Raw genomic sequence first — 12,547 nt, forward strand, 5'->3', positions numbered from 1 at the left:
TATGCTACAAAACTGATGAAAATGGGAAAACTCTAGTATCAAGTAGGTTTGTCTATATGATGTCTACATTAAAAAACAACAGGTGGCTTGAACATACTTCCTTTTCAACCAGATGTCTATATTATATAGGCATAAATAGAAAGAATTTCTTCCAGAAACAGTATGCTTGCAAATACCCTTAATTATAACTAATAAAATGAAATAATGCCAAAATTTTATGTTCTTCCTTTTTGAAACTGACATTCCTGCAAATCTCCAATTAATATAAAATTGATGTACCTTATCTGACTTAGTGCATTCCAGGTATTTATTCAGAAGTACTATTTCTACCATTCTATATAATTTAGATTTTTTTTTTTTCTTTTTAGGGCTGCACCTGTGGCATATGGAAGTTCCCAGACCAGGGGTCAATCTGGAGCTGCAGCTACTGGCTTATGCCGCAGCCAGAGACAACAGATCCGAGCTGTATCTTCAACTTATGCCCCAACTTGGAGGCAATGCTGGGTACTTAACCCACTGAGAGTTCTGGGATCAAACCCACATCTTCATGGAAACTAGTCGAGTTGGCTACTGCTGAGCCACAACAGGAACTCCTAGATTTATTTTTGAAACATACCTATTCCATAAGATAAAATGTGATTTTAGCTAGTGACAAAGCCCACAGATCTCCAACAGCAGCTTATGTGTGTAAAGATGCTGTCTAGCCTTAGGAACTCAGGTGCCCAACTCAGTGCTAACCTATTTTCCTGAGACAACTAGTCCAACTCATCTGAGGGACAGGTGTAACTGGTTTTCTCACCTGCTAGAAGTAATATAAGACACACAGCAAAAAAGTCAGGATACTCTGCGAGGCCAGTGTAATTCATTTTGAAGTATGTCCTGAAAAACTGACCAATCTGTTTGTTAAGGAGTTCATCAAAGGTGCCACTCCATGCTCTTGCAACACTTGATGTACCTTCCAAAACAGAATGATCAGAGAACATGAGGTCAGTGGGAGAAAATGAACATAGCATCTTCTGCTACTTGATTCTAGGATCAATATGGGTTAAATCAGACAGAAGTGAATATTTTTAATCACAGAAAATTATCTTCATAATTTTATAATTTCACAATATAGTTATCAAATGCTCAAGTCCATAACTGTGAAACCAGGTAACTTTAATCACATTAAGGAACTATCGTTTTTTTGGGAGTTTCCACTGTGGCTCAGCAGTAACAAACCCAACTAGTATCCATGAGGAGGTTCCATCCCTGGCCTCGCTCACTGGGTCAAGGATCCGGCATTTCCATGAGCTGTGATGTAGGTCGCAGATGTGGCTTGAATGCCGATTTTCTGTGGCTGTGGTGTAGACCGGCAGCTGTGGCTCTGATTTGACCCCTAGACTGGGAACTTCCATATGCCAAGGATGCCGCCTAAAAAGACAAAAAAAACCCAAACAACAACAACAACAAAAACTATCATTTTTTTAAGTTTTCAGGAGTTCCTGTCATGGCTCAGTGGTAACAAACCTGACGAGTATCCTTGAGAACTCGCGTCAATCCCTAGCCGCACTCAGTGGGTAAAGGATCCAACGTTACGGTGAGCAGCGGTGTAGGTGGCAGATGCCACTCGGATCTACAATTGCTATGGCTGTGGCATCCGCCAGCACGTGTGGCTTTTATTCCACCCCTAGCCTGGGAACTTCCATGTGCCATGGGTGTGGGCCTAAAAAAAAATTTAGGTTTCAAAACACTAAGAGGTATATTCAGAGGAGAAGCAGAATTACCAAATTTTGCAATTAAAAGGAGACACTTTAGAAATGAGAAAAGTGAAACACACAGAGATTAAGTGCTGCACTAAGATGCTCAGTCACTCAATGCTCACCTGCCATGAAACCCCAAGGCCTCCGCCTCAGGAGTGCTATTTCTACCATTCTACCAAATTATTGTTTTGTTTTGGAAACCCACCTATCACGTAAGATAAAATGAGATTCCAGCCAGTGATGAAGGCCCACAGTTCTCCGACAGTAACGTAAGTGTACAAATACGCGGACCCAGTCTTGGGAACTCGGGCTCCAAATTCAGCATAGCAAAGACCTGCCATCACGGAAGCCAGGGCAGCAATGAGGAAGGAAACCACGATACTGGGGCCAGAATCCGCCTTGGCAACCTCCCCAGCGAGGACGTAAACCCCAGCACCAAGAGTGCTTCCCACCCCCAGGGCAATGAGGTCCATGGTGGACAAGCATCGGCAGAGTTTGGAATCTTCTAGACTGTCTAGAGTGACGACTTTTCTCCGGATCAGACATCGGGCAAAAGACAGCGTTGCTCTGCAGGGAATCATTCTGAAGACAGGCACCTGAGGAAGAGAAGGGGGTGGTGGTTAAAGAATGATCTGGAATCATCGACTCTCTAATTATCCACCCTGCTTGTTGGCACAGCTGTGGCACCTGAATTGCTCTCCCTGTTGCCGTAGGCTGGCCCTGAGCCAAAGCTGTGATTTTCTCTGAGTTCACCTATGTGGGCTTTTATAGGGGACTGCCACAAAGGACTTATTTGGGAAGTTAAAAAAATATATATAGGAGCCTTGGGTCGTTACAAAGATTTGCTATTTTTGTTTGTTGTTGCAATTTTTAAAGATAGAAATATATTCCAAGAGATGGTTTATTTGTCCTTGCAGTAAGCAATAGGGGAAATCACCTCATCTTTTTCGTTCTCTTTCTCCCTCTCTTTTCTTCAATCGTTCCTTGAACCCATATTTTTTAGGCCTTATTACATGCCAGGGACTGTGCTCATATTATGTCTAGAATGACGTGGAATATAGGCATGTCCTCTAGCTTGACAGGACCTGCAGTTTAGTTATTGCCTAAAAGCAGGTAAAAATGCCGTCATTAACATAGTCTACAGCTTTATCAAATATGTGTGAGTTCTGCTTTCATTGTTTCTAATGTGGAGCCACATTTAGAATAAAGAAACTCTCCCTCGAAACATGCTTGGTGTTTTCTAAATAAAACTGCTATTCAACTATACTTTAAATATGAATTTGTAATAAAACATACATGCTTATTTATATTTACTTGGGTTTTTTTGTTGTTGTTGTTGTTTGTTTTTTGTTTTTTGGTGGGGGGTGCACCCAAGGCATACGGAAGTTGCCAGGCTAGGAGTGGAATCAGAGCCACAGCTGCTGGCCTACACCGCAGAGCAACTGAGGATCTGAGCCACGTCTGCAACCTATGCCACAGTTCACCACAATGCCAGATCCCCAACCCACTGAGCAAGGCCAAAGATCAAACCCATATCCTCATGGATACTAGTCAGATTCATTTCCGCTGTGCCACAACAGGAACTCCTTTACTTGTTATTTCTAAATAAGTAAACACAGAATCCATGCCAACTATGATAATGTTCTTTTTTAAATGGAATAATGTAGACAGAAAGTCTCATCCCCCATACCCTGCAGGCCCATCATCCTAAGACTGAAAAAAAGTGGTCAGGTTATAAAAGAAATCATGAATTTTAGTAAGCAAAATAAGTACACATGGGAGTTCCCATCATGGCTCAGTGGTTAACAAATCCGACTAGGAACATGAAATTTCGGGTTTGATCCCTGGCCTCGCTCAGTGGGTTAAGGATCCGGCATTGCCGTGAGCTGTGGTATAGGTTACAGACGCGGCTCGGATCCTGTGTGGCTGTGGCTGTGGCTGTGGCTGTGGTGTAGGCCGGTAGCTATAGCTCTGATTAGACCCCAGCCTGGGAACCTCCATGTGCCGTGGCTGCGGTCCTAGAAAAGACAAAAAGACAAAAAAAAAAAAGTACGCATGTTACAGTAAAAAGTCTGAAGCAAAATACACCAACATATTAACAGTAATGATCTTTGGGTGGCAGGCTAATTTTTATTTCCACGTATTTCATGTAAAGTGTGTTACATTGCTAATACGTGTTTCTAAAATCACCAATGAATATGTACAACTTATATGCAAAAAAAATATGAAAATTAAAAGGCCCTACATGGCCCTGTCTACAGATACATATACCTCAGCAGGTTAGGAAATAACTTAGGAAGAGGGAAGTAACAGTATTTGCACCTTCTTAGTCAATAAAATTAAATGTATTTAACTTTGAGAAGTTCAGAATCATGTTTACCACTCCTATTGCACAATGATCTACAGAGGCTGAATGTTATCCCTTCAATTTGATTATATTATCAATAACCTAAACTCATGAGATCACAGCTTGACATGTTCTCTGAAGAATTTAGAGCATTCTATCCTACAAAATAAACCCTTGAATATTTCTTAACCTTAATCTCTAATAAAAGAACACTATCATTAAAATTTATTTAAAAATAACAAATAGGAGTTCCCTTCATGGCTCAGAGGTTATGAAACCTGACTAGGATCCATGAGGATGTGGGTTCAATCCCTGGCCTCAATCAGTGGGTTAAGTATCCAGTATTGCCATGGTGTAGGTCGAAGACACGGCTCAGATCCCGCATTGCTGTGGCTGTGGGTAGGCCAGCAGCTGTAGCTCTGATTCGGCCCCTAGCCTGGGAACTTCCATATGCCATGAATGTGGCCCTAAGAACAGCACATAAATAAATAAATAAATAAATAAATAAGTAAATAAATAAGTAAATAAATAAATAAATAATTTTCTATACTGAATCTCAAGGAGTTGTTGCTCAAAGGAGAAAAACATTTCTGGGATACGAATAATTCAGTTTCCCATTAAACCTACTATATAAAGCTAACAACATTATTCACACATCACTAAAATTCAAGTCCTTAATGTTGAAAGCAGCTGATTCAAAGAATACAGAGAAAAAGCCTAAAGAAAAATGAAAATAGGTGAAAAGTTCTTTGACGGTAAAAATAAAGCTTTATACATCAATATTTCCACACCATCTGCGCCAGAATGGCAAGCGTGGCACCTCACAAATACTTGCTGAAGATGAAATCTCCAATTTTGCCATGCCAAAATCTATCAACACTTTCATAAATGAAATGTGTATCAATTTCTACCCCACCAAGCCCTTAAATAGCTTTTCTCGAAACATCTGGAAGATAAGGGAGGGAAGTGTTTTGCTTAAAAAAGAAGCAAAAGATGGAGTTATACAAAGGCCTACTGAGGTGGGAGGAGGAGAACTTGAAGCTATTTACTAAATGCTGACCTTCAGTAACATGTAAGCATTTTTACACAACAGAGATGTGCAAAGATCAAGAATTAGGGATAACTGCCAACTGAAAAATGCTCTGAATTGAAGACCCACTGAATTTTAGTAATGATTTAAGATCATGTGAAAATGGGACTTGTTACTCTGATATACAGAATGAGGCATACCTATTAGTGGTTAACTAAATACAACACTCTCTTGGTAAAGGACTGATGAACCTCAAATGTTAAGAACAAAAAGCACAAATTTTACAACTATTGCAAAGGGATCTGAAAGGAAGCCAGACAAACTAAGAAGAAAGGAGTGATAAGATTGTGGGTGAGCTTTCCTTTATTTATTTTATTTTATTTTTTTTTTGTCTTTTTGCTATTTCTTTGGGCCGCTCCCGTGGCATATGGAGGTTCCCAGGCTAGGGGTCCAATCGGAGCTGTAGCCGCCAGCCTACTCCAGAGCCACAGCAGTGCGGGATCCAAGCCGCGTCTGCAACCTACACCACAGCTCACGGCAACGCCGGATCCTTAACCCACTGAGCAAGGGCAGGGACCGAACCCGCAACCTCATGGTTCCTAGTCGGATTCGTTAACCACTGAGCCACGACAGGAACTCCGAGCTTTCCTTTATTTTTTAATCCCTTTTTTTATAATATGGTCACGATGTTGTTTTTAAAATTTCAAAACCCCCCAAACACAAAAGAGCATAAAATAAAAGAGGGAGTTCCCACTGTGGTGCAGCAGAAACGAATTCAACTATTATTTATGAGAATGAGGGTTCAATCCCTGGCCTCGCTCAGTGGGTCGGGTATATGGTGTTGCCACAAGCTGTGGTGTAGGGTGCAGACACGGCTCAGATCCCGAGTTGCTGTGGCTGTGGTGTAGGCCGGCAGCTGCAGCTCAGATTCAGCCCCCAGCTTGCGAACTTCCTTTTCCTGCAGGTGCAGCCCTTAAAAAAAAAAAAAAAAAAAAGAATAAGCAAGCCAACAAATAAACGAACCTTCTTTGAAATAATAGCAGTGAAAACTTTTCTTAGTAACAGTTATCCCAAATGAATGAGTGACCTTCATCTTGTCAATATACAAGTAAAATTCATTCACTCCAGATTACATGGGAAGCAAAACTGTTTAAAGAAATGTATAGCTTTAATCAAATAAGATTTGAATGCTACTGCCTCTTTCCTATTAAAAATGGAAAGTATTTCATGTTCAGTTTTTTTTTTTTTTTATGTTGCCCTGAGGAAACAAGACAAAGCTGCCATTTGTCAAGCATTCATTTGCTTTTGAGTAACAGAAAACTGGACATCGGAAACTTTTCTCCGAATGGGCAGGTTAAGCAATGTCCTCTGCAAACAGTCTTAACTACGCACAACTGATAAAATACTGATTGCAAAAGCTATGACACAAAACCAACTTTGCAGAAATATAATGAGATGGGAAAAAGCAATGTAAAAACACACTGGGTCAATTTAATAAATCACTGTTAAACAAACATTTACTAAACCTTAGCAGGTGTGTCATATAGTGTTTCGTCAATAAAGAAAAAAGAATCCTGTGCTTTTGTAAAATATGATTTTGTGGAGACAGATTGATATATGAAAGTAGAGTGGCAAAGGGGGAATGAGGAAAAATAAGAAATCTGTAACTAATATGAATATATTTAAAATTTACCTTTTAAAAAGTTTTATAAATTTTCCTTTAAAGCATTTTTAAAAGACATGCTCCTTCAGTAAAATTGTTATGACAACCTCAGTCTTATTTCTAAAAGTTTCTTTCATCACTGAAAAAATCCACTCATACTTATTCTTTGACTCATGTCTGCATTTACTCTTCTTGCCTGGGCTCTGATGTGTTGCTCATCAACAAATATCTATGCAGGGATTTCGAAGGTGATTCTATTTGGTCTGGAGGACACAGGCTGTTTTTCCAAGAGCAGACAATGATCCAAACCCATGTACCTACTGTCAGCTATTGCTTCTATGACCAAGGACTGGTATTGGGTATAAAAACCTATGTAAATGTAGTAAAGGACGATGATTTAGACTCTAGGAAGAGGCCCATGCAACTTGCATACCCTTGACCTTAGCCTTAGAATATAAAAGTTCAAATCAATACTCCTATGAGGTCACAGATGATTCTGGTGATACCAGAAACAGATATGTATCTTTCTTCAATAAACAGTTATTTTACTAATTTCTAAGACAACGGTCTCTCTACCAAGGCATAAAATATGGACATACTAACTTACATCTGAAAATGCAATCAGCCAACGGAAATGCTCAGAGGGATCTGCAACAGCCCAGGTAGCAGGAGAGCCTCTGAATGGATTTGTGAGCCCGAGCTTACGACTGGATCTTCCTGAGTCCTTCCCGCCACTCCCACCCCAACCCTCAGTGTAACAGTTTCAAGACATTTAACTCCCTGATGGAGCCCCTATTAATTCTGGCCAAAAAGCTGAATTCCTTCCTCAGCAGCTTGGAATTATCTCCTCCTGAAACTTCTTCATATCTCGGTTGTAAACTCGACCATGTAGAACTTTAGGTCAAATAAATCCCTGGCACTGATGATATGAAAACACCACAGAGCAGAACTCTTTGTCTGACGCCAGAAAAAGATTTTCAAAATCTGGTAATTACACTCGAAAGTTGATCCTGGCTTTTCGCCTTGGCTCAAAAGTTGGATGTAGCATTTAGCTGCACAAGGATGAATCTCCCCCACGCCCCACCCCAATAAGAGCTGTAATTTCAAACTCAGTCCTTGGTATCAATATCACAGGCACTGACAATAAATCTTACAGGAGAAAGTAGCCGTGGCCAGCTGGTGGGGCAGGCGTTCCAAGAAATCCTCCACAAATTCACTCATCCAGATTATAACCAGATTTTCCTTCCTTGTTTGAGTTGCTAGTATCATGGTGAGACATCTGTACTTTCTGTTTTTTGGAATGACTGAGAAAAAGGAATTTAACCATATAAACCCAGGAACCTTGCCCCATTGTGTGTGGGCGTGTGCGCATGCGTGCACATTCCCTGAGCTAGAGCTTTTGGGTTTGCAGTCTCCAAACTCAACATCAATTACATTTCTATAACGTTCAAGTTCAAAAGCATATTTTCAAATTTTACTGTAGGTTAAATAATTGCATGAAAGGGTGAAAAAGATATGGACATAATACCATGGAATTATTGGCTTTTCCCTCATTCTTCTTACTTTTAAGAGATTAACTCCTCATAAAAATACACCAAAAAGTACAAGGCAGGATAAAAGATAATCAGAAATGGTAACTGTTCACTTTGGCTACTGAAAAACAAAAACAAGCCAACAATCACCAACTCTTGAAAATTTGAAAACCTTTATTTTCCTGGAAAACAAAAATGCCCTTTCATATATATTTCACTTATATTCGGTCCCAAATGCATCTTTCCTTCAAATCAAATTTTCTTTTTCTCTCTCTCTTTTTTTTTTTTTTGGTCTTTTTGCCTTTTCTAGGGCTCTTCCCATGGCATATGGAGGTTCCCAAGCTAGGGGTCTAATCAGAGCTGTAGCGGCCAGCCTATGCCAGAGCCACAGCAACTTGGGATCCAAGCCGCATCTTCAACCTACACCACAGCTCACGGCAACACAGGATCCTTAACCCACTGAGCAAGGCTAGGGATAGAACCCTCAACCTCATGGCTCCTAGTCGGATTCGTTAACCACTGCACCATGAGGGGAACTCCCAAGTCAAATTTTCCAAACAATATCTTCCTCCAGAGTTTTCTCCATAGAGGTGGACACAAACGTAGACATAAGTAAAAGTGAAAGACATAATTGAGGCCACAATCTATGCAGCAATAATGTTTCTGTTTTCTCCCCTTTTATTTCAAATTGGCACTACCAAGAAATTGAACTATTTCAAAATTTCTGACAAAATCCAGACACAGACAAGGATCTTTTCTAAGGACATCGAAGAAACAAACAGCTGATGGAGAATTCCAGTTTGTAAAGGGAGCTGGTGCTTCAAAACCTGCTAATCCACTTAACTTCATTAAACGTTAAAAACACAGAAATAAGGCATACCTAGCTGTCTCCTTCAAATAGATACAGAACAATTGAAAAAATTAAGTGTCCAACTTTTGTTTTTCGGGTTGGAGAGAGGGGAAGGGAAAATAAATGAAAAGAAGAAAGCAGAGCCCTCAGCAACTGGGTAACTGGAGTACCTGCCCAGTCAGCACCCCACTTGCACAGTCAAGGATCTCGGTGGCTTAGTTCAGCCCCAGGCAGATACCCATTCCCATTAGGTCTGAGCAAGCCCTGGCTACTAAATCACTCCAAATGCCAGAGGGTACCACCTGTTCCCACTCCCCACGCAACCATTGAGGGAAGTGTCCTCTGCTAAGCTCAGTCACCCTATACATGCCATTTCAAACATCGAGAGCTACCCTTTCCAAAGTTACTTCACACCCATCACTACTTTATCAGCCCATCACTGCTGTACTGATAAAAATGACCAAGGTTTGTTGAGCATTTACTGTGTTTTTCGGGTTTTTTGTTTGTTTGTCTTTTTGCCTTTTCTAGGGCCGCACCGTGGCATATGGAAGTTCCCAGGCTAGGGGTCCAATCGGAGCTATAGCCACCGGCCTATGCCAGAGCCACAGCAACTTGGGATCCAAGCCGCATCTGCAACCTACACCACAGCTCTCTGCAACACCAGATCCTTAACCCACTGAGCAAGGTCAGGTATCGAACCTTAAACCTCACGGTTCCTAGTCGGATTCATTAACCACTGTGCCACGACAGGAACTCCTACGTGTGCTTATTAAGCCCATTTAATTTATTCTTACATGCATCTGCACAATAGCCCTATAAGATCAGGACTCTCATAGCACAGATAAGGAAACTGAGGCACAGGACAGTCAGCCCATACCACAGGTATCTGTGGACTAGGGATAGACCCAGCAGGGGTGACTCTGCAGCCTTTATACTCAGACATTAGGATGTACTGCCTCCTGCCAGAGAGCCCAGTCACTGCCCACCTGCCCACACCTCCTTGGCAGAGAATCTGCTCTCCTCACAGCACTGTGCTCCCACCTCTCAAGCCACAGGGAACTGGACCACATGCTTGCTCCTGGGTTAAATATATGAAGGCTGGGGACGCTCATTCACATTCTTGAAAATCTGAAAAATGCAACCAAATGGGTCAGGCCCTTCTGTCCTTTCTGAGATTGGGTTGTGAGTCTTCTGTATAATTTCAGCAAACCTCCTATTCACTTATGCTCTTGTGAGTGGGTCCCTGTTCCTTTTCTTTCTTTCTTTTCTTCTTTTTTTTTTTTTTTTTGTCTTTTAGGATCGCACCCATGGCATATGGAAGTTCTCAGGCTAGGGGTCAAATCGGAGCTGCAGCCACGGGCCAGCCTACACCACAGCTACAGCAACAGCAACACCTGGTCCAAGCCACACCTGCAACCTACACTGAAGTTCATGGCAACGCCAGATCCTTAACCCACTTAATGGGGGCCAGGGATCAAACCGAGCTCTCGTGGATACTAGTTGGGTTCATTAACGCGGAGCCACAAGGGGAACTCCAAGTGGTCCCTGTTTCTTGAAACCAGAGGCAACTGAAGAAGGTCAAGGTGGTATCAGTAGCACTGGCTCCACCCACTTTACTCCCGATTTCAGCCTTCTGCTCCCACCTGCCCTGGTGGGTTTCCTAATAATTCCTCTTCTTTCCAAGAGCAGGTGGGCTTATGGAATAACTTGAATTTGTTTAGATATTCCTGCAATAAGATACTCAGAGAGTTTAATCTGTATTAGGCCTGTCCTTTATACACGCCCACAGACATATATACCCTCTACCTGAAAGGGGTGACTTTCTATAAGGTGGAGAAAATCTGTTCTTAGACAGGTATCCAACCTAGGTTCTTGGTACCACTATTTCTCCAGTGCCCACTATTGAGAAAGGAATATCCTCCACCTTGTCAACATCCCAAAAACAGCAAATTAACAAGAGCTCTTCAGCACTTTAACTAAAGATGTTTAAAACATGTTTTCACCAATGAATGATAGCAGCCGGAGTTCCCATCATGGCTCAGCAGTTAATGAACCCAACTAGGATCCATGAGGATGTGGGTTCGATCCCTGGCCTCGATCAGTGGGTTAAGGATTCAGCATTGCTGAGAGTTGTGGTGCAGGTCGCAGAGGTGGCTCGGATCTGGGGTTGCTGTGGCTGTGGTGTAGGCTGGCGACCACATCTCCGATTCGACCTCTAGCCTGGGAACCTCCATATTCAGGTTCAGCCCTAAAAGACCAAAAAAAAAAAATTAATGATAGTAGTAGACTAGTGGTATTGCAACTCTTCCCCTTATGAAGGGAGGGACAGAGAAAGAAGCACTGGGAATATTTTATCATACTTGAGAGGGTTTTTAAGAGTTTCCTGAGTCAGAGAAGTCTCTCAACACCCTTGCCTTAAGACTTCATTGTTAGTGGGTTATTTTTTGTTAAAATGGCCAATTTCCTAAAAGCACTTGCACTATCTTACTAGTTCCACAAATATTTCGGTGTGCTCTGCTAGACACCGAACAACCATGAACAAGCTGCCAGCATCCCTCCCCACATCATGCTTAGAGTGGAGTGGGCAGGACAACAACCAGTTCAATATCATGAAGCAAATGCTTCTGCACAAGGGAAGGAGGGGTGAGAGGCGACGGGAGGGCTCCTAGCTTGGACTCAGACTAGGATTCAAGTGGTCAGAGGAGAGTTTCTGGAGAGCCAGGTCTCATTTGAGACCCCATAAAGGGGGAGTTGGGTAAAGCCTTCTGAATGTGGAGTGGGAAGGAGGCTGGGAGGGAGTGGTGGGGATGACGAGTGCTCTGAGCAGAGGGAACAGCAAACTCAGAGGCACAGAAAATAGTTCCCTACGCATAGAGCTCAGGGACTGGGAGACAACTAGAGGGAAGAAGAGGGAAGGTGGGTGTAAGCCAGGCTGCAGCGGAGAGGAAATGAAATCGATAGGTTCCGGTGGCTTTTTCAAGTAGGTGCCACAAGGGGTCCATGGGATCAAGGCAGAGCATATTACAAAGAAGGAATTTAATCTGTTTAGATACTGATGGGTAGGTACCAGGAGAGAGAGAGAGGTCGAAAATCCAGAGGGGAGAATGGATAAAACAGGTTCTTGGGATGTGGATGATGGAGGGAGATCAGAGCCAGACTGAAGAGCTGCAATTAGATAGGAGGAGAAATGGCATCTCTACCTTCAGAGTCAAGAAGGAGAACAGGGTGGGACCAGGCAGACAAGTTTGTAGGCTAGGTGACAGTTTGTTGGGCTTTTATCCTATATGCAAGCTCCTAAAATCCAAACTGCATATGGCACGTTGTTTATAGATAACAATAAAAAAGGACTGGACAAATAATGTCAGAATGACATCAGTGTAACT

At 42.1% G+C, this 12,547-nt stretch overlaps 1 protein-coding gene across 2 annotated transcripts in view; it reads right to left on the reverse strand.

Annotated features, from left to right (window-relative positions):
* The window catches only part of SLC7A2 (solute carrier family 7 member 2), a 79,534-nt gene that overhangs the window by 18,444 nt on the left and 48,543 nt on the right, over nucleotides 1-12,547 (reverse strand). For both annotated transcript variants that reach the window (XM_047771872.1, XM_047771871.1), the window contains exons 2-3: nucleotides 1,948-2,338; nucleotides 800-955 (exon numbers count right to left, since the gene is read on the reverse strand). In XM_047771872.1, the coding sequence (XP_047627828.1) occupies nucleotides 800-955; nucleotides 1,948-2,323 (532 nt within the window). In that variant the 5' untranslated portion in view covers nucleotides 2,324-2,338. The remainder of the gene's footprint in view (nucleotides 1-799; nucleotides 956-1,947; nucleotides 2,339-12,547) is intronic.

This window comes from Phacochoerus africanus, chromosome 3 (assembly GCF_016906955.1).
Source record: "Phacochoerus africanus isolate WHEZ1 chromosome 3, ROS_Pafr_v1, whole genome shotgun sequence".
Lineage (NCBI taxonomy): Eukaryota > Metazoa > Chordata > Mammalia > Artiodactyla > Suidae > Phacochoerus > Phacochoerus africanus.